At 43.4% G+C, this 27,046-nt stretch overlaps 1 protein-coding gene across 1 annotated transcript in view; it reads left to right on the forward strand.

Annotated features, from left to right (window-relative positions):
* Positions 1-964: 964 nt before the first annotated feature.
* Positions 965-27,046, forward strand: part of LOC126424766 (esterase FE4-like) — a 189,915-nt gene continuing 163,833 nt past the window's right edge. Inside the window, exon 1 of the mRNA XM_050087517.1 lies at positions 965-1,154. Within this exon, the coding sequence (XP_049943474.1) occupies positions 1,005-1,154 (150 nt within the window). The 5' untranslated portion in view covers positions 965-1,004. The remainder of the gene's footprint in view (positions 1,155-27,046) is intronic.

Raw genomic sequence — 27,046 nt, forward strand, 5'->3', positions numbered from 1 at the left:
GGATGTGTGTGATGTCCTTAGGTTAGTTAGGTTTAAGTAGTTCTAAGTTCTAGGGGACTGATGACCTCAGCAGTTAAGTTGCATCGTGCTCAGAGCCATTTGAACCATTTTAGTGTCAAGTACACACCGCTAGTGCAGTATTCGAAGATTACAGGATGATTTTTCCTACTCCTCTTCATTAACTTACATATTTACACTTTCAGAGCAAGCCTCCATTCTTCAAACCAATTACAAATTCTGTCCAAGTCGTGCTGTATCTTCTTAGTCACGCAGCGATAAAACTTTCCCATAAACAACAGCATCATCAGACAACAGGCGTACATTGCTGCTCACCTTACCCAACAGATCGTTAATGAACAGTATGTCGAGAACAAGGGCGGTCTTATCAGACTTTCCTGGTACACTCCTGACTATTCCATTGTCCCTGTTTTCTATTGCTTAAAAACTTTTCGATCAATTTGCCTGTCTGAGAATCTATTCCATATGCCTGGACCTTCGTTGACAGCCTGCAGTGCGATACTGTGTCAAACACTTTCCGGAAATGTCCGAATTTGGAATCTGTCTAGAGCCCTTAATCAGGGTTCGGAGGGTATCGTGCGACCATAAGGAATGCGAGTTTCGCTCGAGCGATGCTTTTTAAATCCATATTGATTGGTCGACAGACGCTTTTCTTGTCAAAGATATTTATTGATTTCGTACGTGCAGTAGGTTCAAGAAATCTACCTAAAATCGACATTAAGGTTTGGATGGCCTGAGGATGTATTGTTATGTAGCTGTCAGCAAGGGGTTCCTACTGGTTCCCACAGAAATAAGAGTGGGATACGTCCGTCGTGTGGCCGTTAGTTTAGCGCCTCCAGACAGCAGTCCGCGCGCGGCCGGATGACTTGCGAAAAGGATGTTATTATCTCTCCCGCCGGCTGCGCCATCAAACAGTTACGTAACGTGCTGGAGCTGTCCAGCCCGCTGCCGCGTACTCTGCAGTGGCAGCAGACGCAGCGGCAAGCATGGCGGACGCAGGGCAGGAGACGGTGAAGGTGCGCGCTTCGCAGGGAGAGCTGCTCGGCTTCCGCTGCCGCACAGTGTGGGGGTTCCCCTACTGCTGCTTCCTGGGAATCCCCTATGCGGCGCCGCCCGTCGGACCGCTCCGCTTCAAGGTGAGTGGAAAACTCGAGTTGGTGCCGACACACGGATGCACGTTTATCAAAAAATTCTTTGGCATGTGCCAGGGAGGAAATACAAAATCTGAAGTGCTAATCTTGTGGAAATTAACTCAGCAACGCGTTTTTACTGAAAAACAACGCACAAAATACGTTCCTAGGCTAACAAAATAGAAAATGCCATACAAAGGCAACATCACAAAGTATTTTCCCACAGTTATTTTAGACATCTAGACCAGGGGTTCCCAACAAAATTTTTTTTTTCGATGACCCCCTCATCGAGCATGATTGGTACTAAATGAAACAACAAGTTTACTGTTACCAGTCACCGTTTTATTTATTTCCACGACGCGTTTCGAAGGTTTAAACCTCCATCATCGGGTGGATTTACATTAGTTAGTATGACATTTGTGTGTGTGTTGTTTTACGATTTTTTGGAGGAACTTGTGGCACTGCTTCCAGTGGTCACAGGTTCCTTTTGCTGTCGTAACACATCACATGTATACTGCCACATTGGTAAACAAATATCCTCCAAAAAATCGTAACACAACACACACACAATTGTCATACTAACTAACGCAAATCCACCCGATGAAGTAGGTTTAATCCTTCGAAACGCGTCGTAGAAATAAATAAAACGGTGACTGGTAACAGTAAACTTGTTGTTTCATTTAATGTCAATAACAGTCATGGTAAAGCCTAACCTAAAAATGATTGGTACCTTGTCATATCACAGTATCAAGTACCTAAAAAAGCCAAATTAAGAGTCTTTTTATACGTTTTCTGTTTTTGCTATTTAGAAAAACCATTGACATATTCATTATTGAAAAAATATTGAGCATAAAACTTTTTCAATTTAGCCATCATTGTTATTGTTAAATTTTTGATTATTGCTCAAAATCTTTGTCTTCAAATCTGGGTGTTTAGTATAACAAACTCCTTAAAGAAATAAAAATTAAGTATGAACTGAAAATGAACGGAAAAAATTAAAACTTAGTGTATTGGTCTTTCAAGCGTACTACACTCGAGATTGCAATCAGTGTGAAAAATAACAAAACACTAATTTCATACAAGTTATTATTTACTTGAAAAAATACAATTACAACAGCGTACTCAATCAGTATACAGTCAGTTTTAATATTCAGTTCTTAATGAGATGAGGTCAATCTAACCTTTGAATCCATTATTTCTGAAATATTAGGTTCCAAACTTGAAACTTCCACGGTCTGTGAAAGCACTGGCAATAAATCAACAATGCCCGAATGTCGTCGGAAATGCTAGTTTCTGTGTAAAGTGACTGTCAGTTGTCAGCCGCAAAGAGGCAGCGCGCGCAGTCTAACGGCATACAGCAGAACTATTTGCCTCTCTCTAATTCTAGTTTTGCGCTTGAGTGTGCTAGTGTCAGTTGGCTCTAGGAAGACGCTAGACGCAGAAGTTAGCGTTCGCTAAGGCTCTGCTCATGCAGGAAGCGGCCAAAACCAAAAATCTGTTATCACACGAAATATATTTAATGTATTTTTTATTCTAATATCATTTTGCGGACGCCTCTGGCATAGCTCGCGGACCCCCATGTTGGGAACCACTGATCTAGAGCATGGAAACAAGGTTTAAATTTAAAAAATTGGCGTATCTACATCTACATCTACATCCATACTCCGCAAGCCACCTGACGGTGTGTGGCGGAGGGTACCTTGAGTACCTCTATCGGTTCTCACTTCTATTCCAGTCTCATATTGTTCGGGGAAGGAAGGATTGTCGGTATGCCTCTGTGTGGGCTCTAATCTCTCTGATTTTATCCTCATAGTATCTTCGCGAAATATACGTAGGAGAGAGCAATATACTGCTTGACTCCTCGGTGAAGGTATGTTCTCGAAACTTCAACAAAAGCCCGTATCGAGCTACTGAGCGCCTCTCCTGTAGAGTCTTCCACTGGAGTTTATCTATCATCTCCGTAACGCTTTCGCGATTACTAAATGATCCTGTAACGAAGCGCGCTGCTCTCCGTTGGATCTTCTCTATTTCTTTTATCAACTGCTTCCAGTTGCTGACCTGCTATTTTGTAGCTAAATGATAAGGGAACAATCTTTCTATGTATTCGCAGCGCATTACACTTGTCTACATTGAGATTCAATTGCCATTCCCTGCACCATGCGTCAATTCGCTGCAGATCCTCCTGCATTTCAGTACAATTTTCCATTGTTACAACCTCTCGATACACCACAGCATCATCTGCAAAAAGCCTCAGTGGACTTCCGATGTCATCCACAAGGTCATTTATGTATATTGTGAATAGCAACGGTCCTATGGGACTCCCCTGCGGCACACCTGAAATCACTCTTACTTCGGAAGACTTCTCTCCACTGAGAATGACATGCTGCGTTCTGTTATCTAGGAACACCTCAATCCAATAACACAATTGGTCTGATAGTCCATATGCTCTTACTTTGTTCATTAAACGACTGTGGGGAATTGTATCGAACGCCTTGCGGAAGTCAAGAAACACGGCATCTACCTGTGCACCCGTGTCTATCCCTCTGAGTCTCGTGGACGAATAGCGCGAGCTGGGTTTCACAGTCTTTTACGAATCCCATGCTGATTCCTACAGAGTAGATTTCTAGTCTCCAGAAAAGTCATTATACTCGAACATAATACGTGTTCCAAAATTCTACAGCTGATCGACGTTAGAGATATAGGTCTATAGTTCTGTACATCTGTTCGACGTCCCTTCTTGAAAACGGGGATGACTTATACCCTTTTCCAATCCTTTGGAACGCTACGCTCTTCTAGAGACCTACGGTACACCGCTGCAAGAAGGAGGGCAAGTTCCTTCGCGTACTCTGTGTAAAATCGAACTGGTATCCCATCAGGTACAGCGGCCTTTCCCCTTTTGAGCTATTTTAATTGTTTCTCTATCCCTCTGTCGTCTGTTTCGATATCTACCACTTTGTCATCTGTGCGACAATCTAGAGAAGGAACTACAGTGCCGTCTTCCTCTGTGAAACAGCTTTGGAAAAAGACATTTAGTATTTCGGCCTTTAGCCTGTCATCCTCTGTTTTAGTACCATTTTGGTCACAGAGTGTCAGGACATTTTGCATTTTGTTTTGATCCACCTACCGCTTTGACAAAAGACCAAAATTTCTTAGGATTTTCTGCCAAGTCAGTACATAGAACTTTACTTTCGAATTCATTGAACGCCTCTCGCATAGCCCTCCTCACACTACATTTCGCTTCCCGTAATTTTTGTTTGTCTGCAAGGCTTCTGCTATGTTTATGTTTGCTGTTAAGTTCCCTTTGCTTCCGCAGCAGTTTTCTAACTCGGTTGTTGTACCACGGTGGCTCTTTTCCATCTCTTACGATCTTGCTTGGCACATATCTAACGCATATTGTACGATGGTTTTGAACTTTGTCCACTGATCCTCAACACTATCTGAACTTGAGACAAAACTTTTGTGTTGAGCCATCAAGTACTCTGAAATCTGCTTTTTGTCACTTTTGCTAAACAGAAAAATCTTCTTCCCTTTTTTAATATTTATATTTACGGCTGAAATCATCGATGCCGTAACCGCTTTATGATCGCTGATTCCCTGTTCTGCGTTAACTGTTTCAAGTAGTTCGGGTCTGTTTGTCACCAGAAGGTCTAATATGTTGTCGCCACGAGTCGGTTCCATTTGTAGTTGCTCCTGCTTGCTTTCGTTTGGGCATAGAGCCGCCACAGAGAATTGAATTTTGTCCCACTCTTCATGAAGAGCTCTACGTAAGACATTGTTGTCTTTTTTTGATGTTACCCTCCAGCAGATTCCAAAGATCGCCAATGGGATTAATACCTGTGCTCTGAGTAGAGGTGCTGAGCAGTTTCGGTGAGCTGTCCATAAGGCACATCTTCGGTATTTCTGATTGTATGCTTCCGGTCGTTGTACTGGTGACAAATATAAATTTTCAGCTTTAGCATTTAGATTTTACATTAAAATCTTAATATACATTTTTAGACCATTGTGCTCTCTATAAAATGTAGCTCTTCAGTGCGTGCAGCACTCAAAAACCCCTACACCATCGTGCTTCACCATGGGCACATGATTCTGCGCCACACCATTCGCCTGTCGTTCGACCCGAATATGTTACACATAACACTAATCCCGAAGACTTGGTTGCCAAATCTATGTTTCTGGGTAAAATTAAGACGTTTCTTCTCATTCTGCTCACTGACCCAAAATTTCTTGATAGCTACTCTCTCGTTATTCCTTTACTTCTTGCAGACATTTATGTGTAGTCAATACCTTCTTGCCCCTCAACTCTCAACTCCCCAGTCAACTTAGGGGCGCTGATTTTAGGATTTCTGATGATTGGCGTCACGATGAAACTCACGTCTGCACCGGTCAGTAAAGGAGGGCGCCTAGTCCAAGGCTGGTTTCTCAATGTTCTGGTACACATAAGCAATCTGAACAGTCGATCTAGGTCTGCCGAATATTTTAGTAATCTCGTAAGAGAATAAGTTTCCTTTCAGTTAGGATCGTCTCACTACCAAGGGCGCCGATGAGATAATTTGTAGCCGGAGGGGAGCGGGTGTGGATCTGGAAGTATGAAGCATTTTTAATATTTTGGAGACGAATGGTGACTTGTAAGTAGCTGTAAGAAAGTTCTAGTTCTGACCCTGCTACAGAAGTTGTTCTTTTGCTAAAGCACTAGGCTGTGATAGTCATATACTATAAAAAAGAATACATATTATTGAAAGAAATACATCTGACTACACTATTTTTTTCTTTCTCTGAGCTCTAGGGGCTGGGGGTGGGGGATGGGTGGGCGCTGCGGCCCCCCTTTGCCCCCAGACATCAGCCATGGGAGCCCTTTTTCACTATCGTTACGGCCCACGCTGCCAATAGCACCATCACGTCGTCGCTCAAAACAACAGGTTTCGTTCCTGGGCGCGAATTTTAGGCGTGTGGTTTGTGAAGTAACTTTTGTATGAAATTTTCTATTTAGTTAATCTTGTTATAGCTATGAACGTATATGTTCCTTTCTCTTTCAATAAAAATAATTTACTGAGACTTTCCACAGGACTGATTCTTCACATTTTGTGTTCACTTCTACTCACGTGCCTCAGACTTACTTCACCGGGGTAGGACATCAAACGGGCCGACTTGGAGGATGAGAGGCACGACAGGACACGTCAATTTCCACTGCATATACTTTTACAAATACGCTACTGGCTATTAAAGTTGCTACACCAAGTAGAAATGCAGACGGTGAACGGATATTCATTGGACAAATATATTATACTAGAACTCACATGTGATTACATTTTCACGCAATTTTGGTGCATAGATCCTAAGAAATTTGTACCCAAAACTACCACCTCTGGCCGTAATAACGGCCTTGATACGCCTGGGCGTTGAGTCAAACAGAGCTGGGATGGCGTGTACAGGTACCCATGCAGCTTCAACACGATACCACACTTCATCAAGAGTAGTGACGGGCGTATTGTGACGAGCCAGTTGCTCGGCCGCCATTCACCAGACTTTTTAGTTGGTGAGAGATCTGGAGAAAGTGCTGGCCAGGGCAGCAGTCGAACATTTTCTGTATCCAGAAAGGCCCGTACAGGACCTGCAACATGCGGTCGTGCATTATCCTGCCCAAATGTAGGGTTTCGCAGGGATCGAATAAAGGGTAGAGCCACACCTTAAATGTAACGTCCACTGTTCAAAGTGCAGTCAATGCAAACAAGAGGTGACCGAGACGTGTAACCAATGGCACCCCATACCATCACGCCGGGAGATGCACCAGTATGGCGACGACGAATACACGCTTCCAATGTGCGTTCACCGCGATATCGCCAAACACGGATGCAACCATCATGATGCTGTAAACAGAACCTGGATTCATCCGGAAAAATGACGTTTTGCCATTCATGTACCCAGGTTCGTCGTTGAGTACACCATCGCAGGCGCTCCTGTCTGTGATGCAGCGTCAAGGGTAAGTGCAGCCATGGTCTCGGAGCTGACAGTCCATGCTGCTGCAGACGTCGTCGAACTGTTCGTGCAGATGGTTGTTGTCTTGCAAACGTCCCTATCTGTTGACTCAGCGATCGAGACGTGGATGCACGATCCGTTACATCCATGTGAATAAGATGCCTGTCATATCGACTGCTAGTAATACGAGGCCGTTGGGATCCAGCACGGCGTTCCGTATTACCCTCCTGAACCCACCGATTCCATATTCTGCTAACAGTCATTGGATATCGATCAACGCGAGCAGCAATGTCGCGATACGATAAACCGCAATCGCGATAGGCTACAATCTGACCTTTATCAAAGTCGGAAACGTGATGGTACGGTTTTCTCCTCCTTACACGAGGCATCACAACAACGTTTCACCAGGCAACGCCGTCAACTGCTGTTTGTGTATGAGAAATCGGTTGGAAACTTTCCTCATGTCAGCACGTTGTAGGTGTCTCCACCGTCACCAACCTTGTGTAAATACTCTGAAAAGCTAATCATTTGCATATCACAGCATCTTCTTCCTATCTGTTAAATTTCGCGTCTGTAGCACGTCATGTTCGTGGTGTAGCAATTTTATTGGCCAGTAGTGTAAATTGTCAGTACGACCAGGAAGAATTCAGGATTCACACTTATAGTAGTAGAAGTTCAAAAACATAACAAAATATTTTTTTTTACAAGTGAAATTTCATCATTTTTTCACTCACTATAGGCTGCATTTATTGCTATAGGTACACTTTCCTTCCTAAGAAAGAAAGATTCTTCGATGAATTTTGCACAACATACAAACCATACTTACGGGAATTCATTGAATTTATGAAAAAATCTGTGAGTTGTTACATTTTGTACTTCATGTTTAGAAAAGAAACTTAAATTTTTTTTTTTTTTTTTTTTGGTCATCAGTGTACTGACTGGTTTGATGCGGCCCGCCACGAATTCCTTTCCTGTGCTAACCTCTTCATCTCAGAGTAGCACTTGCAACCTACGTCCTCAATTATTTGCTTGACGTATTCCAATCTGTGTCTTCCTCTACAGTTTTTGCCCTCTACAGCTACCTCTAGTACCATGGAAGTCATTCCCTCATGTCTTAGCAGATGTCCTATCATCCTTTCCCTTCTCCTTATCAGTGTTTTCGACATATTCCTTTCCTCTCCGATTCTGCGTAGAACCTCCTCATTCCTTACCTTATCAGTCCACCTAGTTTTCAACATTCGACTATAGCACCACATCTCAAATGCTTCGATTCTCTTCTGTTCCGGTTTTCCCACAGTCCATGTTTCACTACCATACAATTCTGTACTCCAGACGTACATCCTCAGAAATTTCTTCCTCAAATTAAGGCCAGTATTTGATATTAGTAGACTTCTCTTGGCCATAAATGCCTTTTTTGCCATAGCGAGTCTGCTTTTGATGTCCTCCTTGCTCCGTCCGTCATTGGTTATTTTACTGCCTAGGTAGCAGAATTCTTTAACTTCATTGACTTCGTGACCATCAATCCTGATGTTAAGTTTCTCGCTGTTCTCATTTCTACTACTTCTCATTACCTTCGTCTTTCTCCGATTTACTCTCAAACCATACTGTGTACTCATTAGACTCTTCATTCCGTTCAGCAGATCATTTAATTCATCTTCACTTTCACTCAGGATAGCAATGTCATCAGCGAATCGTATCATTGATATCCTTTCACCTTGTATTTTAATTCCACTCTGAACCTTTCTTTTACTTCCATCATTGCTTCCTCGATGTACAGATTGAAGAGTAGGGGCGAAAGGCTACAGCCTTGTCTTACACCCTTCTTAATACGAGCACTTCGTTCTTGATCGTCCACTCTTATTATTCCCTCTTGGTTGTTGTACATATTGTATATGACCCGTCTCTCCCTATAGCTTACCCCTACTTTTTTCAGAATCTCGAACAGCTTGCACCATCTTATATTGTCGAGCGCCTTTTCCAGGTCGACAAATGCTATGAAAGTGTCTTGATTTTTCTTTAGCCTTGCTTCCATTATTAGCCGTAACGTCACAATTGCCTCTCTCGTCCCTTTACTTTTGCTAAAGCCAAACTGATCGTCACCTAGCGCATTCTCAATTTTCTTTTCCATTCTTCTGTATATTATTCTTGTAAGCAGCTTTGATGCATGAGCTGTTAAGCTAATTGTGCTATAATTCTCGCACTTGTCAGCTCTTGCCGTCTTCGGAATTGTGTGGATGATTCTTTTCCGAAAGTCAGATGGTATGTCGCCAGACTCATATATTCTACACACCAACGTGAATAGTCGTTTTGTTACCACTTCCCCCAATGATTTTAGAAATTCTGGTGGAATGTTATCTATCCCTTCTGCCTTATTTGACCGTAAGTCCTCCAAAGCTCTTTTAAATTCCGATTCTAATACTGGATCCCCTATCTCTTCTAAATCGACTCCTGCTTCTTCTTCTATGACATCAGACAAATCTTCACCCTCATAGACGCTTTCAGTGTATTCTTTCCACCTATCTGCTCTCTCCTCTGCATTTAACAGTGGAATTCCCGTTGCACTCTTAATGTTACCACCGTTGCTTTTAATGTCACCAAAGGTTGTTTTGACTTTCCTGTATGCTGAGTCTGTCCTTCCGACAATCATATCTTTTTCGATGTCTTCACATTTTTCCTGCAGCCATTTCGTCTTAGATTCCCTGCACTTCCTATTTATTTCATTCCTCAGCGACTTGTATTTCTGTATTCCTGATTTTCCCGGACATGTTTGTACTTCCTCCTTTCATCAATCAACTGAAGTATTACTTCTGTTACCCATGGTTTCTTCGCAGCTACCTTCTTTGTACCTATGTTTTCCTTCCCAACTTCTGTGATGGCCCTTTTTAGAAATGTCCATTCCTCTTCAACTGTACTGCCTACTGCGCTATTCCTTACTGCTGTATCTATAGCGTTAGAGAACTTCAAACGTATCTCGTCATGTCTTAGTACTTCCGTATCCCACTTCTTTGCGTATTGATTCTTCCTGACTAATGTCTTGAACTTCAGCCTACTCTTCATCACTACTATATTGTGATCTGTGTCTATTTCTGCTCCTGGGTACGCCTTACAATCCAGTATCTGATTTCGGAATCTCTGTCTGACCATGATGTAATCTAATTGAAATCTTCCCGTATCTCCCGGCCTTTTCCAAGTATACCTCCTCCTCTTGTGATGAACAGGGTATTCGCTATTACTAGCTGAAACTTGTTACAGAACTCAATTAGTCTTTCTCCTCTTTCATTCCTTGTCCCGAGCCCATATTCTCCTGTAAACTTTTCTTCTACTCCTTCCCCTACAACTGCATTCCAGTCGCCCATGACTATTAGATTTTCGTCCCCCTTTACATACTGCATTACCGTTTCAATATCCTCATACACTTTCTCTATCTGTTCATCTTCAGCTTGCGACGTCGGCATGTATACCTGAACTATCGTTGTCGGTGTTGGTCTGCTGTCGATTCTGATTAGAACAACCCGGTCACTGAACCGTTCACAGTAACACACCCTCTGCCCTACCTTCCTACTCATAACGAATCCTACACCTGTTATACCATTTTCTGCTGCTGTTGATATTACCCGATACTCATCTGACCAGAAATCCTTGTCTTCCTTCCACTTCACTTCACTGACCCCTACTATATCTAGATTGAGCCTTTGCATTTCCCTTTTCAGATTTTCTAGTTTCCCTACCACGTTCAAGCTTCTGACATTCCACGCCCCGACTAGTAGAACGTTATCCTTTCGTTGATTATTCAATCTTTTTCTCATGGTAACCTCCCCATTGGCAGTCCCCTCCCGGAGATCCGAATGGGGGACTATTCCGGAATCTTTTGCCAATGGAGAGATCATCATGACACTTCTTCAGTTACAGGCCACATGTCCTGTGGATACACGTTACGTGTCTTTAATGCAGTGGTTTCCATTGCCTTCTGCATCCTCATGTCGTTGATCATTGCTGATTCTTCCGCCTTTAGGGGCAATTTCCCACCCCTAGACAAATCTTCACCCTCATAGAGGCTTTCAATTTATTCTTTCCACCTATCTGCTCTCTCCTCTGCATTTAACAGTGGAATTCCCGTTGCACTCTTAATGTTACCACCGTTGCTTTTAATGTCACCAAAGGTTGTTTTGACTTTCCTGTATGCTGAGTCTGTCCTTCCGACAATCATATCTTTTTCGATGTCTTCACATTTTTCCTGCAGCCATTTCGTCTTAGCTTCCCTGCACTTCCAATTTATTTCATTCCTCAGCGACTGAACCTTTATCCGCTCCTCCGCCCTCTTTGACAAGGCCGTTGGCAGAATGAGGCTGACTTCTTATGCCGGAAGTCTTCGGCCGCCAATCCTGATTATTTATCAAAATTTAGGCAGTGGCGGGGATCGATTATGAATCAAAGACGCTACCCCTACTCCACGGGTACAATCTTTATATTTTATAGTTAATTATCTCAGTTTTTACCACAATTTTTAATGGATTTGGAAAATTCTAAAGTTTTGCGTTAAGGAGTTGGTGTTTAATAAGCATACCAAATTTGAAAGTTATAGGATATTTGTTTTGGACTTTGCATACACCTAAGTACAGAAATTTGTGTTTTGCGGAAAATGGCCGTTAAAGTTTCTGATTGTATCAGCACCATAGGCAGATTCTTTTTCTGTTTGTAAATCAGTTTTCTTCATTTTCACATTCGTATGATGTAGTCTTTTGATTTTATCACCTCCAAAAATTATTTATATGCTTTCACTACGCGCTCTCTGTCTATTGCATACAAAGCTTTGGTGCAGTTCACTCCGTGCATAATTCCCATTTTCTCTAAAATGAATTTCCTGCTTTGCACACCATCATTACAACATGAAACTGCATCATAAACACCAATAGCAGATGCACTTCTTCCCACAAAAATGGTTTTTGGCAATCTTTCCCATAAAGATTGGTTAAAACATTCATCTGGGTTTTCGCTACTGTGACAGTATGTTAATATCAACAATAATATTACACGAACCTTCAGATGTACAGTAGCCTTTATTTTCATTAGCGCTAAAAATAAGTTTCCTTCTTTAAGCACTCTGCGGTTGTTTGTTTAACGGCACTGAGAGATTGCAGCCTTGAGCCACTGGTGTAACATTTGTTGCAGCACCCTTTACTGTGTATCTGTTGTCCTTGTGACGTTGTTTAAGGTTGAAGCAACGAATTCTAGGCGGCATCATGTGCGAAAATATGCCACAAACGACCACAGAACAGCACAGCCAAATGAAAATCGTTTCGAAATTCACAACACCACGCTGCAAGCCTTTCAAAACAGAGAACAAACAAAATCAGCGATGAAAACAAAACAAAAAAAATGGTTCAAATGACTCTAAGCACTATGGGACTTAACATCTGAGGTTATCAGTCCCCTAGACTTAGAACCACTTAAACCTAACTAACCTTTGGACATTACACATATCCATACCCGAGGCAGGATTTGAACCTGCGACCGTAGCAGCCGCTTGGTTCTGGACTGAAGCGTCTAGAACCGCTCGGCCACCGCGGCCGGCAGCGATCAAAACAATGCACGTCGATAACAGTAGAGAATGTATCGATGTCAACGGTCCTTTGTTTCACGTATGACAGCCTCTACCGCAAATATAAACATTCGAATTCTACAGAACGAAATACGCTGACGTATGACAGAGGAATGTTGTGCAAAGGGGTGTGGCGCTGCATCTTGGTACACTTAAGACCAAATAACGTGCCTTATAATCTCTCAGATAAATATGTTTTATACATCAAACTATTCAGGAGAATTTGCGCTACGAAGTTGGCACATTATTGAAAAATCGATTGTTTTTAATTTTTGACGTTCTATTCCCTTAAAAAACATATACTTAAACAATGCATACAGCTAGATGGATACTTTTTGGATTCACTGTATTACTTGAGAAAGTAAACTGTAGTCCGACCTGTGGAAGCACTAACTTGGTGTGGTGTTGGACATCTACATGTTCACCCTGCATTGTGACTCACTTTTCCCAACAAAAGATGACGTAATGGAGACCTTTGTTGTAGAAATCTGCATTTTGGCTGTTCAGCAAACATTTCACGTACAAACCTAATCATTATTCTAGAAATGGTCTCCTCATCTGCAGAAAGAAATGGTAATTTTCAAATAACTTCGACCATGGTTTCGACCTTCTTCGGAAGGACTAACAAATTTCTCATTAGTAATTCATTCAGTAAAAGCTGTCTCCACATGACATGTACCGCCAACGGTCTTTATGCCATATGTAAAAATTAAGGCCCCTACAATCAAGGACTTGTCACATTAGTAAACTGAAGCACTTAAAATAGCATGTAGCTGCTAATATGGACTGTTTTATAAGTGTTTGGTTTTATTGATGTGACAAGCCCTTGTTTTTAGGGGCCTTAATTTTCACATATGACATACAGACCATTCCAGATGCTTGTCATGTAAGACAGCTTTTACTGAATGAATTACTTACGTGAAGTTTGTTTGTCTTCTGAAGAAGGCGGGTTTAAATCCGTCGAAACCGTGGTCAACGTTATTTGAAAACCACCATTTATTGCATCTGGTTGGCTGTCTTTTGTTCCTGCTGTTCTGTAACCGTTGCAGTAGTGCAGCCATGTTCAAAATATTAAAGAGTAGGTGTTTGACAAGTGTGTAGAGCACGGGCTGTGGCTGTGTCCTGTGAAGAGTGATGTGCGGCGCTAGAACTTGTGATTCTGTGACTTGACAAAACCACTCAGGTGAAACCAGGATTCATTAGACATAAACTGATCCACGTCCAAGCTATTAGCTATTCTACATCTACGTAGATACTCTGCAAATAACATTTAAGAGCCTGTCAGAGGATTCATCGAACCACCTTCACAATTCTCTATTATTCCAATTTCGTTTAGCGCGCGGAAAGGACAACCTATATCTTTCCGTACGAGCTCTGATTTCACTTATTTTATCTTGGTGATCGTTTCTCCCTATGTAGTTCGGAGTCAACAAAATATTTTGGCATTCGGAGGAGAAAGTTGGTGTTTGGAATTTCGCGAGAAGATGCCGCCGCCACGAAAAACGCCTTTGTTTTAACGATGCCCAGCTCAAATGATGTATCATTTCAGTGAGACTCTCTCCACTAGTTCGCGATAATACAAAACGTGTTGCTCTTCTTCGAACTTTTTCTATGTGCTCCGTCAGTCCTATCTGGTAAGGATCCCACACGGCGCAGCAATATTCTAAAAGAGGACAGACAAGCGTTGTGTAGGCAGTCTCCTTAGTAGGTCTGTTACATTTTCTAAGTGTCTGCCAATAAAACGCAGACTTTAGGTAGCCTTCCCCATAACATTTTTCTATGTGTTCCCTCCAATGTATGTAGCTCGTAATTGTAATTGCTAGGTATTTAGCTGAATTTACGGCCTTTAGATTTGACTGGATTATCATGTAACTGAAGTTTAACGGATTACTTTTAGCACTCATGTGGATGACCTCATACTTTTCAGACCAGTCAAATATCTTTTCTAAATCGTTTTGCGATTTGTTTTGATCTTCTGATGACTTTATTAATCGATAAACGACAGCGTCATCTGCAAACAACCTAAGACAGCTGCTCAGATTGTCTCCCAAATCGTTTATATAGAGAAAGAACAGCAAAGGGCCTGTAACACTAACTGGGGGAACGACAGAAATCACTTCTGTCGTATTCACACAAGCCGTTTGTGTGGTACAGTGTCAAAAGCCTTTCGGAAATCCAGAAATACGGAATCAATCTTAAATCCCTTCATGCGAATAAAGAGCTAGTTGTGTTTCACAAGAACGATGTTTTCTAACCAAAATCCTGCTGCATATCGACGTTAATGATATGGGCCTGTAATTTAGTGGATTACTTCTACTACCTTTCTTGAATATTGTTGTGACCTATGCTTTTTTCCAGTCGTTGGGTATGGATCTTTCGTCGAGCGTACGGTTGTTTATGATTGTTAAGTATGGAGCTAATGCATCAGCATACTCTGAAAGGAACCTAATTGGTATACAGTCTCGACCAGAAGACTTGCTTTTAGTAGTGATTTAAGCTGTTTCACTACTCCGAATTCTTTCATTGTTAATCTCAGTGAACAGCCACCCACAATACAGGAGGCGCTTTGGAGAATGTGCTGGTTTTAATGCATGAACAACAGACACTCGGTAATGACGCATGCACAGGTCCGGGTGGAGTATTCGTCCGCACCATCGCCGTGATATGCTGGTCTTTTGCGACAGGTGTTGGGTTGATTTAGTAGGGCTCTGAAGCATCTTCTGCTGAACCGCAGCCACGTTTTCAGGTGAGTGGGCACGTTTCGAAATGTTTCTAGGCCTGTTCAAAACAGATCCTGTCCATTTTTGGACTAGGCGTTGCATGACAATCTCCGTTGTTGGCACTTTGACAGCATTAAACTTATCAGCAAACAACTGGCCACACAGTTTCCACGACTTTGTGATTCAAAATAGTTCAAATGGCTCTAAGCACTATGGGACTTAACATCTGATGTCATCAGTCTCCTAGACTTAGAGATACTTAAACCTGACTAAGCTAAGGACAACACACACATACATGCCCGAGGCAGGATTCGAACCTGCGACCGTAGCAGCAGCACGGGTCCGGACTGAAGTGCCTAGAACCGCTCGGCCACAGCGGCCGGCCCACGACTTTGTGGTCACGTAACTTTCCACAGTGAACACCCGCTGCTCTACTGTGAGTACCTCCATTCCCTCTGAACAGCTTCACTCACGGTGACATAGGCCGCATTTCGCTCTGAACCGCTGTGGATCACGTGTCGGCTGTACACGTGGTGTGCACCTCACGGGGTGTGTTTATATGCATGCATTCACGTTCAACAGTGTCCACTCGTCTGGAACACTTGTTTGCCCCATCTTGTACAAACGACATATTTTTCCATACGTATGAAAGTGAAAGCATAGCAAATATAAAAAAAGAGAACAAAAACAGAGGCAAAACACAGATGACATTCCAATAAAGTGGACTATTACATGTTTTATAATGTTACTTTAAATCCGTCTTGATTGCAAATTTTTTTATTATTCATATGACCGGTTTCGGTTCATTCAGAACCATATTCAGATCTGTAAAAATAATTATACTAATTTACTATTTCACGAAAGCAAATCTTTTTCATCCTATCTTATCAACATCAAATGTACCAGAACGTACCTGATATTTAAGTTACAGGAGTAACCCGTCCAATTCAGCAACTTTCACATGCTACGTCACATAAAATTGGTTGGCAGAGTGCACGTCATTTATATTAATTATGACACTATTACCGACAGGTGGCGTCTGGTACATTTGTTACATTCCATTTGCACATACTGTATTCAGTAGATCTTTTTTATATTAAAAATATTTAATTAAAATATGTAGATGTCAAAGCTAAAATCTGTACTTGTCAGGATTAAAAAACAGTAAAATTATCGTTTTTATACGATCTAACAGGCATAGGGCGATTTATATATCTATGGTGCTGGTGTGAACTTGTTTTCTTCTACGGTCTGCTTCCGTGGTTCCCGCCACTTTGGTGTTGTGCCGCGGTCCGCTCAGTCGTCTGCTGTCCATCGCCGCGGGCAAGAGGGCCGCACAGGAGGGCCCCGTCAACCACGCCAGGCGTTGCACGCGTCCTCCGGCTTCTCCACCGCGCACCATCTCTCATCCCTCGGCCTGGATCTCCATACGCAACAGTTGTCATCTTAGTAGGTCGTCATAAATGCTAAAATAGGCGTTATGATTGAATTCGCTTTGTTCGTTGAGGATTAAATCCGGATCTTTATTTTTGTGGGTGTATATTTCGATCTCTTCTAAAATGTTAAGGAACCGTCCCTTGTGAGCTCTATGCAGGATGTCTAAGTTGTTTTCAATATTCGTGACTGAGTGCTTTGTCGCAGCCATATGCGCCCCAAAAGCTGTTTTGTTTTGAGAGTAGGTGTGCTCCCTGAATCTGGTTTCAAAGTTCCTACCAGTCTGCCCTATATATTGTTTACAGCAGTCATTACATTTGATTTTATATACACCTGAATCCTGAAATTTATTCCTACTATTACATATTCTATGCCGGAGCTTCAATTTTAACGTGTTATTTGTTCGGAACCCTATTTTAACGTACCAGACGCCACCTGTCGGTAATAGTGTCATAATTAATATAAATGACGTGCACTCTGCCAACCAATTTTATGTGACGTAGCATGTGAAAGTTGCTGAATTGGACGGGTTACTCCTGTAACTTAAATATCAGGTACGTTCTGGTACATTTGATGTTGATAAGATAGGATGAAAAAGATTTGCTTTCGTGAAATAGTAAATTAGTATAATTATTTTTACAGATCTGAAGATGGTTCTGAATGAACCGAAACCGGTCATATGAATAATAAAAAAATTTGCAATCAAGACGGATTTAAAGTAACATTATAAAATTCACTGATTGCTGTTATCCCATAAGACATTATGTCTGTTTTTGCAAAATATTACATGTTTCTCAAATAGCTAGAAACAAAACTTATAATCATTAATGCTGTGCTACGGTTGTCTTCCATAAACAACCAAGGATCAGAAACAGAAACTAAAATTACTCGAAAATTTGAGGGATATTCACATTTAAATGTTAACTTACAATTTTTTTTTTCGAGGTAACAATGTAGGCGTTATACAGGGTGTTACAAAAAGGTACGGCCAAACTTTCAGGAAACATTCCTCACACACAAAGAAAGAAAATATGTTATGTGGACATGTGTCCGGAAACGCTTACTTTCCATGTTAGAGCTCATTTTATTACTTCTCTTCAAATCGCATTAATCATAGAATGGAAACCCACAGCAACAGAACGTACCAGCGTGACTTCAAACACTTTGTTACAGGAAATGTTCAAAATGTCCTCCGTTAGCGAGGATACATGCATCCACCCTCCGTCACATAGAATCCCTGATGCGCTGATGCAACCCTGGAGAATGGCGTATTGTATCACAGCCGTCCACAATACGAGCATGAAGAGTCTCTACATTTGGTACCGGGGTTGCGTAGACAAGAGCTTTCAAATGCCCCCATAAATGAAAGTCAAGAGGGTTGAAGTCAGGATAGCGTGGAGGACATGGAATTGGTCCGCCTCTACCAATCCATCGGTCACCGAATCTGTTGTTGAGAAGCGTGCGAACACTTCGACTGAAATGTACAGGAGCTCCATCGTGCATGAACCACATGTTGTGTCGCACTTGTAAAGGCACATGTTCTAGCAGCAGAGTATCCTGTATGAAATCATGATAACGTGCTCCACTGAGCGTAGGTGGAAGAACATGGGGCCGAATCAAGACATCACCAACAATGCCTGCCCAAACGTTCACAGAAAATCTGTGTTGATGACGTAATTGCACAATTGTGTGCGGATTCTCGTCAGCCCACACACGTTGATTGTGAATCGAGGAAGTACAGTACATACTGACTAAACTAAAATGAGCTCTAACATGGAAATTGAGCGTTTCCGGACACATGTCCACATAACATCTTTTCTTTATTTCTGTGTGAGGAATGTTTCCTGAAAGTTTGGCCGTACCTTTTTGTAACACCCTGTATACGTACTGCGTCCTGGTGTCCGCCATACACTTAAGTGTTACCTGTGTTCTGACTCAGCTAATTTGTAGATAAATTAAGAGTGACTGCAGGAAGGATACGGGAACCATAAAACGATCATCCCTTTGCTTTGTCGCACTTTTTCTTGTCGTTGACTAAAATGAAATCTCGAGGCGGGAAACGTAAGTCCAAACTACTTTTCGAATCTACAAAATAAGAGATATTGTGCCGCCATGCTACGTTATACACACTAAAGAGCCAGAGAAACTGGTACACTTGCCTAATATCGTGTAGGGACCCCGCGAGCACGCAGAAGTACTCCAACACGACGTGACATAGACTCGACTAATGTCTGAAGGAGTGCTGGAGGGAACTGACGCCATGAATCCTGCAGGGATATCCATAAATCTGTAACAGTATAAGGGGGTGATGATTTCTGAACAGCACATTGCAAGGTATCCCAGATATGCTCAGTAATGTTCATGTCTGGCGAGTTTGGTGGCCAGCGGAAGTGTTTAAACTCAGAATAGTGTTAATGGAGCCACTCTGTAGCAATTCTGCACGTGTGGGTGTCGCATTGTCCTGCTGGAATTGCCCAAGTCCGTCGGAATGCACAGAGAATATGAATGGATGCAGGTGGTCATACAGGATGCTTACGCACGTATCACCTGTCAGGGTCGTATCTAGACGTAGCAGGGGTCCCGTATCATTCCAACTGCTCAGGACACACCATCACAGAGTCTCCAAATGGCTCTGACCACTACGGGACTTAACATCTATGGTCATCAGTTCCCTAAAACTTAGAACTACTTAAACCTAACTAACCTAAGGACATCACACAAAACCCAGTCATCACGAGGCAGAGAAAATCCCTGACCCCGCCAGGAATCGAACCCGGGAACCCGGGCGCGGGAAGCGAGAACGCTACCGCACGACCACGAGCTGCGGACACAGAGCCTCCACCAGCTTGGACAGTCCCCTGCTAACTTGCTGGGTCCATGGATTCATGAGGTTCTCTCCATACCCGTACACGTCCATTCGCTCGACACAATTTGAAACGAGACTCATCCGAACAGGCAACATGTTTCCAGTCATCAACAGTCCAACGTCGGTGTTAACGGGTCCAGGCGAGGCGTCAGTCGTCAAGGGTAGACGAGCGGGCCTTCGGTTCCCAGAGCCCATATCGAAGATGTTTCGTTGCAGTTCTGTCACGCTGAACGATTCTCTTCAGTCGTCGTTGGTATTGTTCTTGCAGGATCTTTTTCCGGTCACAGAGATCTCGGAGATTTGTTGTTACACCGGGTTTCTGATTTCGGCGGCATGCTCATGAAATGTTCTTACGGGAAAATCCCCATTTCATCGCTACCTCGGAGATGGTGTGTCCCATCGCTCGTGAGCCGACTATAACACCACGTTCAAACTCACTTAAATCTTGATAATCTGCCACTGTAGCATTAGTAACCTATCTAACAACTGTCAGGCACTTGGCGTCTTATATAGTCATTGCCGACCGCAGCGGGATATTCTGCCTGTTTACATATCTCTGTATTGCAATACACATGGCTATACCAGTTTCTTTGGCGCTTCTGTGCACATGGCGTTCAGCTGCGGTTTCACCGTTGCGTTTTTGTCTGACTGAATTTTCTGGACATAATCAGAAAATTCCGCATTCGACAAATCCGCAAGGTCAATTACTGCATTCGACTGAGAATTCTCTGCATCTTTTTCTATATCAGTGCTACGAGTCTCACATTGATCCATTTGTGATGAGATTCGAATATTCTCACTACTTTGGAGCAAACGTGCCTTGCTTCTAGTGAGCATGGTTCAAATGGTTCAAATGGTCCTGAGCACTATAGGACTTAACATCTGAGGTGATCAGTCCAGTGGAACTTAGAACCACTTACACCTAACTAACCTAAGGACATCACTCACATCCATGCCCGAGGCAGGATTCGAACCTGCAACCTTAGCAGTCGGGCGGTTCCGGACTGAACCTCCTAGAACCGCTCGGCCACACCGGCCGCCCTAGTGAGCATGCAATGGAGTTGATACTCTCCAGAAAATTGCTATTGCTCCTCGTCGCAATCCCACAGAATTATACCCTGAAATTAGCTCTGGCGAGCCACTAATTCTAAATCCCTGACAACATATCAAATAAAAACAACACTAATCTACGACAAAATGGGAAAACCGCAGATAATCTAGCATACGACACGTTAACACAACGCCGTTCTCCGTCAGGAACAATCAGCAAGTGACACAGAACTCGCGACAACCAATGAATGAAAATATAAACAAACAATACAAACAAAATTTACAAATAATCAATGTATTCAGCACCAATTCTTATTGTTACGCGAAACTAATTTACCTGAATGCACCAACTGAATTTCAACATGTGGAAAGAGATGCCTTGTAACAGAAATTGTATCTGATGATTACAGAAGATGCTATCAACTCAGGATCTTGGCAGCGGTCGCCAAATTGAAAGACTACATTCGACTTGCGGTATGTTTTGGAAGGCGACTGAGTTATTGCACCGACGGCAATCACTTTAACTATAGAACTTCCGCTTTACTACCTGTCCCATGCGTCTGCTAAATTGATTTTGCCGTTTGACAGTGTTCGTTGTTGATAACCTGCATTAGATGCTATCACATTTATGAGAATCCAAATGAGCTTGAATGCTGAAATAATATTGATGAAATGGTGACCCTGTCATTATTTTAGTCAACTGTTGACACGTGATTAATATATCAACATGGGCTTGATCTTTTATGACACTTATAGCACAAGTTTATTGATTGAGAAAAGGACAGAAAGACGATATAAAGTGAGATGACAATAAAATATAATCTAAAGGCAGTATAAATATGCAACGAACAGTTAACACTCCCTTGAGTGGCGGCTGGTTGGCAAAGGCTATGGTTTGTCTGATGGAACTGTTTACTACGGCGTAAAACGTGGATAACGCAACTTGAAATTATCCAACACTAGAAAGACCTTGATGGATTTATTCTACACAAAATTATACTACATTCATAAATTAAGAATAATTGCAGAATGTGGTGCCACACAACGTGGCACTACACAGAACTGGCGCTAATAGCATAGGCACATTCGGAACGCACACGATACAGATCTGTAAATCCACGGTATTGGCGATAAGTTGAGCAAACTGTCCCGAAACACATGTGCTACAAAACGCCACTGTTTCCTCGCGTGTACCTCGACATCAATATGGGATATGATCACCATGCACACGTACACAGGCCGCACATCTGGTTGGCACACTCTGGATCAGGTGGTCGAGCAGCTGCTGGGGTACAGCCTCCCATTCTTGCTACAGTGGCTGTCGGAGCTCCTGAAGTGTCGTAGGGGTTTGAAGACGTGCAGCGATAAGTCGAGCGAGAGCATCCCAGGTGTGGTCGATGGGGTTCAGGTCTGGAGAACAGGCACGCCACTCCATTTGACTGGTGTCTTCTGTTTCAAGGTACTCCTCCACGATGCCAACTCGGTGGGGCCGTGCGTTATCATCCATCAGGAGGAAGGTGGGACTCACTGCACCCCTGAAAAGGCGGACATACTGGTGCAAAATGACGTCCCGATATACCTGACCTGTTATAGTTCCTCTGTCAAAGACATGCAGGGGTGTACGTGCACCAATCATAATCCCACCCCACACCATCAAACCACGACCTCCATACAGGTCCCTTTCAAGGACATTAAGGGGTCGGTATCTGGTTCCTGGTTCACACCAGATGAAAACCCTGTGAGAATCACTGTTCACACTATACCTGGACTCGTCCCTGAACATAACCTGCGACCACTGTTCCAATGAGCATGTACTGTGTTCTTGACACCAGGCTTTACAGGCTCTCCTGTGACCAGGGATCAGTGGAATGCACATTGCAGGTCTCCAGGTGAATCAACCATGTCTGTTCAGTCGTCTGCAGACTGCGTGTCTGGAGACAACTGTTCCAGTGGCTGCGGTAAGGTCCCGAGCAAGGCTACCTGCAGCACTCCGTGGCCGTCTGCGGGCACTGATGGTGAGATATCGGTCTTCCTGTGGTGTTGTACACTGTGGACGTCCCGTACTGTAGCGCCTGGACACGTTTCCTGTCTGCTGGAATCGTTGCCATAATCTTGAGATCACACTTTGTGGCACATGGATAGCCCGTGTTACGACCTGCTGTGTTTGACCAGCCTCCAGTCGCCCTAGTATTCTACCCCTCATAACGTCATCAATATGTCTTCTTTGAGCCATTTTCAACACACAGTCACCATCAGCGCGTATGAAAACGTCTGCACACTTACTCGCTGCACCGTACTCTGACATGCACCAACACACCTCTGCGTAGGTGGACTACTGTCAGCGCCACCGTGCGACGACTGCAGGTCAAATGCACCGCATGGTCACACCCCGAGGTGATTTTAAACCACAAACCGCCCACCAGAGCGTTGTTTCACCATGTATCAGCATTATCCTTAATTTATGAGCATAAGTGTACGTTGATGCAGCTGAGAGCAAGTGGTGAGATTGTGGTCCTGTTGGCCCTAACAAGCCGGAGCAGCGCTACAGGACCCCTTATCTCGATGTGCGGCGCTGTCTCAGGTGACGCTCGTGGCTCCAGCGTCCGCAGAGCGGCGATATGCAGCTCCTGTAATTCCATATCGCCGGCACGAAACCGCAAAGTTGCGGCTGGCTATCTGTTGGACGGATCGCAATTTCTCTCCAGTGGAGCCCTGAAATCCCGGCAGATACCAGCGTTGACGTTCCCGTTCGCCGGTCACATCGTGGATCAATTCGACTAACTTATACTGCATAGCGCACAAGGAGATGAAACGTCAAAGCGACAGACCAGATTGTTATCACAGTGACTCCGGAATGACCACCAGGGGTCTTTCATCATCCAGCTATTCGTCCGACCCCTGTTACGTCTAGATACGACCCTGACAGGTAACACGTGCGTAAGCATCCTGTATGACCACCTGCATCCATTCACGTCCATTGTGCATTCCGACGGACTTGGGCAATTCCAGCAGGACAATGTGACACCCACACGTCCAGAATTGCTACAGAGTGGCTCCATGAACACTATTCTGAGTTTAAACACTTCCGCTGGCCACCAAACTCCCCAGACATGGACATTACTGAGCATATCTGGGATGCCTTGCAATGTGCTGTTCAGAAGAGATCTCTATCCCCTCCTACTCTTACGGATTTATGGACATCCCTGCAGGATTCATGGCGTCAGTTCCCTCCAGCACTCCTTCAGACATTAGTCGAATCCATGCCACGTCGTGTTGGAGTACTTCTGCGTGCTCTCGGGCTCACTACACGATATTAGGCAGGTGTACCAGTTTCTCTGGCTCTTTAGTGTGTATAACGTAGCATGGCGGGACAATATCTCTTATTTTGTAGATTCGAAAGGTAGTTTGGACTTACGTTTCCCGCCTCGAGATTTCAGTTTATTCAACGACAAGAATAAGTGCGACAAAGCAAAAGGGATTATCGTTTTATGGTTCCCGTATCCTTCCTGCAGTCACTCTTAATTTATCTACAAATTAGCGGTCGCGCGATTCCAGACTGAAGCGCCTAGAACCGCTCGGCCACTCCGGCCGGCCTGAGAAAGGAAAATTTAGTTTATGAACTAAAGATTCGCGGGCCTGATTCTTTCCTAATTTCAGCCAGCTAACAACATCACTAAATGCTCTTCTGAAGAAAAGAAAAGGAAATCGAGTGAAGTCCATCACAACATACGTCGTTTCAGGTCTTGAAGAAGAGTTTAGCCACTGCTCCAGCTTTGGCTGATTTCAATTAGGACGCTTCCACTGTCGGGAGTAGCGTCAATGCTTTTGCAGGAAGGAGCGTTCGGAAGACATCTCTGACCAGTCAAAGGGACTGTAATACAATATACACAGTCAAAGTTTACCTTCAGGAGTTCTCAGAACTGCGGTGATGCAAAACTTTTTTTGATGTGTGTATTTGTCTAGTTATAATTCCTTTGACGTTTTCACATACACGTCGCACAATAAATTTACTGCTATGCAGTATTGCACTTTTAGTATTGCACTTTTACTTTACACTAAAATCATATTATTTTTAACGATAATAATACGGCGGCAAGACATGCGCGTCCGACACAAGTTACAAGAGACAAGAGAAGAATGAGTAACTGTTCATCGAGAATATCTCGTACATAAAAAAAAATGTGTAAAAGTGTTCCTTCTTCTGTCCGTTTTTCGCGTCGCTGTTTTCAAAGTCAATGACTCAATGCATCTCTGACGGCGCTTCGACAATAAACAAGTTACCTCACAGGTCGTTCACCTTTTACATTCTCGCAATATTATTTGCTAACTGTAGCTGTTGCCGAGCGACTAATCGATTAGTGAATGATTACATAATGTTACATGTTCCAAATGTACGAGTAACTTAAATTTTTCGAAGGACGACAAGACTGCCAGAGCTTCCAGCTCTTATACTGAATACTGGGCTTCCAATGGAAAAAGGCTGCGTGAACCGTAACTAGACAAATACACACATCAAAAAAAGCTTTGCATCACCGCAGTTCTGAGAACTCCTGAAGATAAACTTTGACTGGTCAGAGATGTCTTCCGAACGCTCCTTCCTGCAAAAGCATTGGCGCTACTCCCGACAGTGGAAGAGTCCCAATTGAAATCTGCCAAAGCTGGAGCAGTGGCTAAACTCTTCTTCAAGACCTGAAATGACGTATGTTGTGATGGACTTCACTCGATTTCCTTTTCTTTTCTTCAGAAGAGCATTCAGTGATGTCGTTAGCTGGCTGAAATTAGGAAAGAATCAGGCCCGCGAATCTTTAGTTCATAAACTAAATTTTCCTTTCTCAGGCCGGCCGGAGTGGCCGAGCGGTTCTAGGCGCTTCAGTCTGGAACCGCGCGACCGCTACGGTCGCAGGTTCGAATCCTGCCTCCGGCATGGATGTGTGTGATGTCCTTAGGTTAGTTAGGTTTAAGTAGTTCTAAGTTCTAGGGGACTGATGACCTTAGATGTTAAGTCCCATAGTACTCAGAGCCATTTGAACCATTTTTCCTTTCTCAATTCCACTGCCCCAAACAACTTAATGGCAGCCATGCTGAAACAGAACAACAACGAATAATATTTGCTAAACTAAATGCGAAATATTTACTCCAGAAAGCAATTTTCACTTCTCCCCAACCAAAGTAAAATACTGTTGGTATCACACACAAGTCACCTTACCCAAACCACGCTCATTGCTACCAATGTGTAACAGCAAAGACATTGCTTTCATTACAGTTTTGCTAGCAGAAAACACAGTTCACTACAAGAATAACAAAGCCCCCACTAACGACTTTGTCACCACAACTTTCAACTTCCGAAACCCCCAGTCAATGATTTCACATACAATAACACCAACGGAAAAAATTCGCGATTCGAAGAAGGATTTCTGCGACATAAGCGAAAGCTCGTAGGCGTCCTTCTACATCTGAAAAATGATGTCTGTTCACATTTCTAGCCAGTCGCATAAGAGTGGTTCTAGTAGCGTCACCATGAGGATACAAATCAGGTTGGTTTTGCAAACACTACTGGCCATTAAAATTGCTACACCACGAAGATGACGTGCTACAGACGCGAAATTTAACCGACAGGAGGAAGAGCCTGCGCTATGCAAATGATTAGCTGTTCAGAGCATTCACACAAAGTTGGCGCCGGTGGCGACACCTACTACGTACTGACATGAGCAAAGTTTCCAACGGATTTCTCATACACAAACAGCAGTTGACTGCCGTTTCCTGGTGAAACGTTGTTGTGATGCCTCGTGTAAGGAGGAGAAACGCGCACCATCACGTTTCCGACTTTGATAAAGGTCCGATTGCAGCCTATCGTGATTGCGGTTTATAGTATCACGACATGCTCGCGTTGGTCGAGATCCAATGACTGTTAGCAGAATATGGAATCGGTGGGTTCAGGAGGGTAATACGGAACGCCGTGCTGCAACCCAACGGTCTCTAGCAGTCGAGATGACAGGCATCTTATCCGCATGGCTGTAGTAACGGATCGTGCACCCACGTCTCCATCAAAATGGTTCAAATGGCTCTGGGCACTATAGGACATAACTTCTTAGGTCACCAGTCCCCTAGAACTTAGAACTACTCAAACATAACTAACCTAAGCACAGCACACACATCCATACCCGAGGCAGGATTCGAACCTGCGACCGGAGGAGTCGCGCGGCTCCAGACTGTAGCGCTTAGAACCGCTCGGCCACCTCGGCCGGCTACGTCTCGA

The sequence above is a fragment of the Schistocerca serialis genome, chromosome 10, assembly GCF_023864345.2.
Source record: "Schistocerca serialis cubense isolate TAMUIC-IGC-003099 chromosome 10, iqSchSeri2.2, whole genome shotgun sequence".
Taxonomy (NCBI): domain Eukaryota; kingdom Metazoa; phylum Arthropoda; class Insecta; order Orthoptera; family Acrididae; genus Schistocerca; species Schistocerca serialis.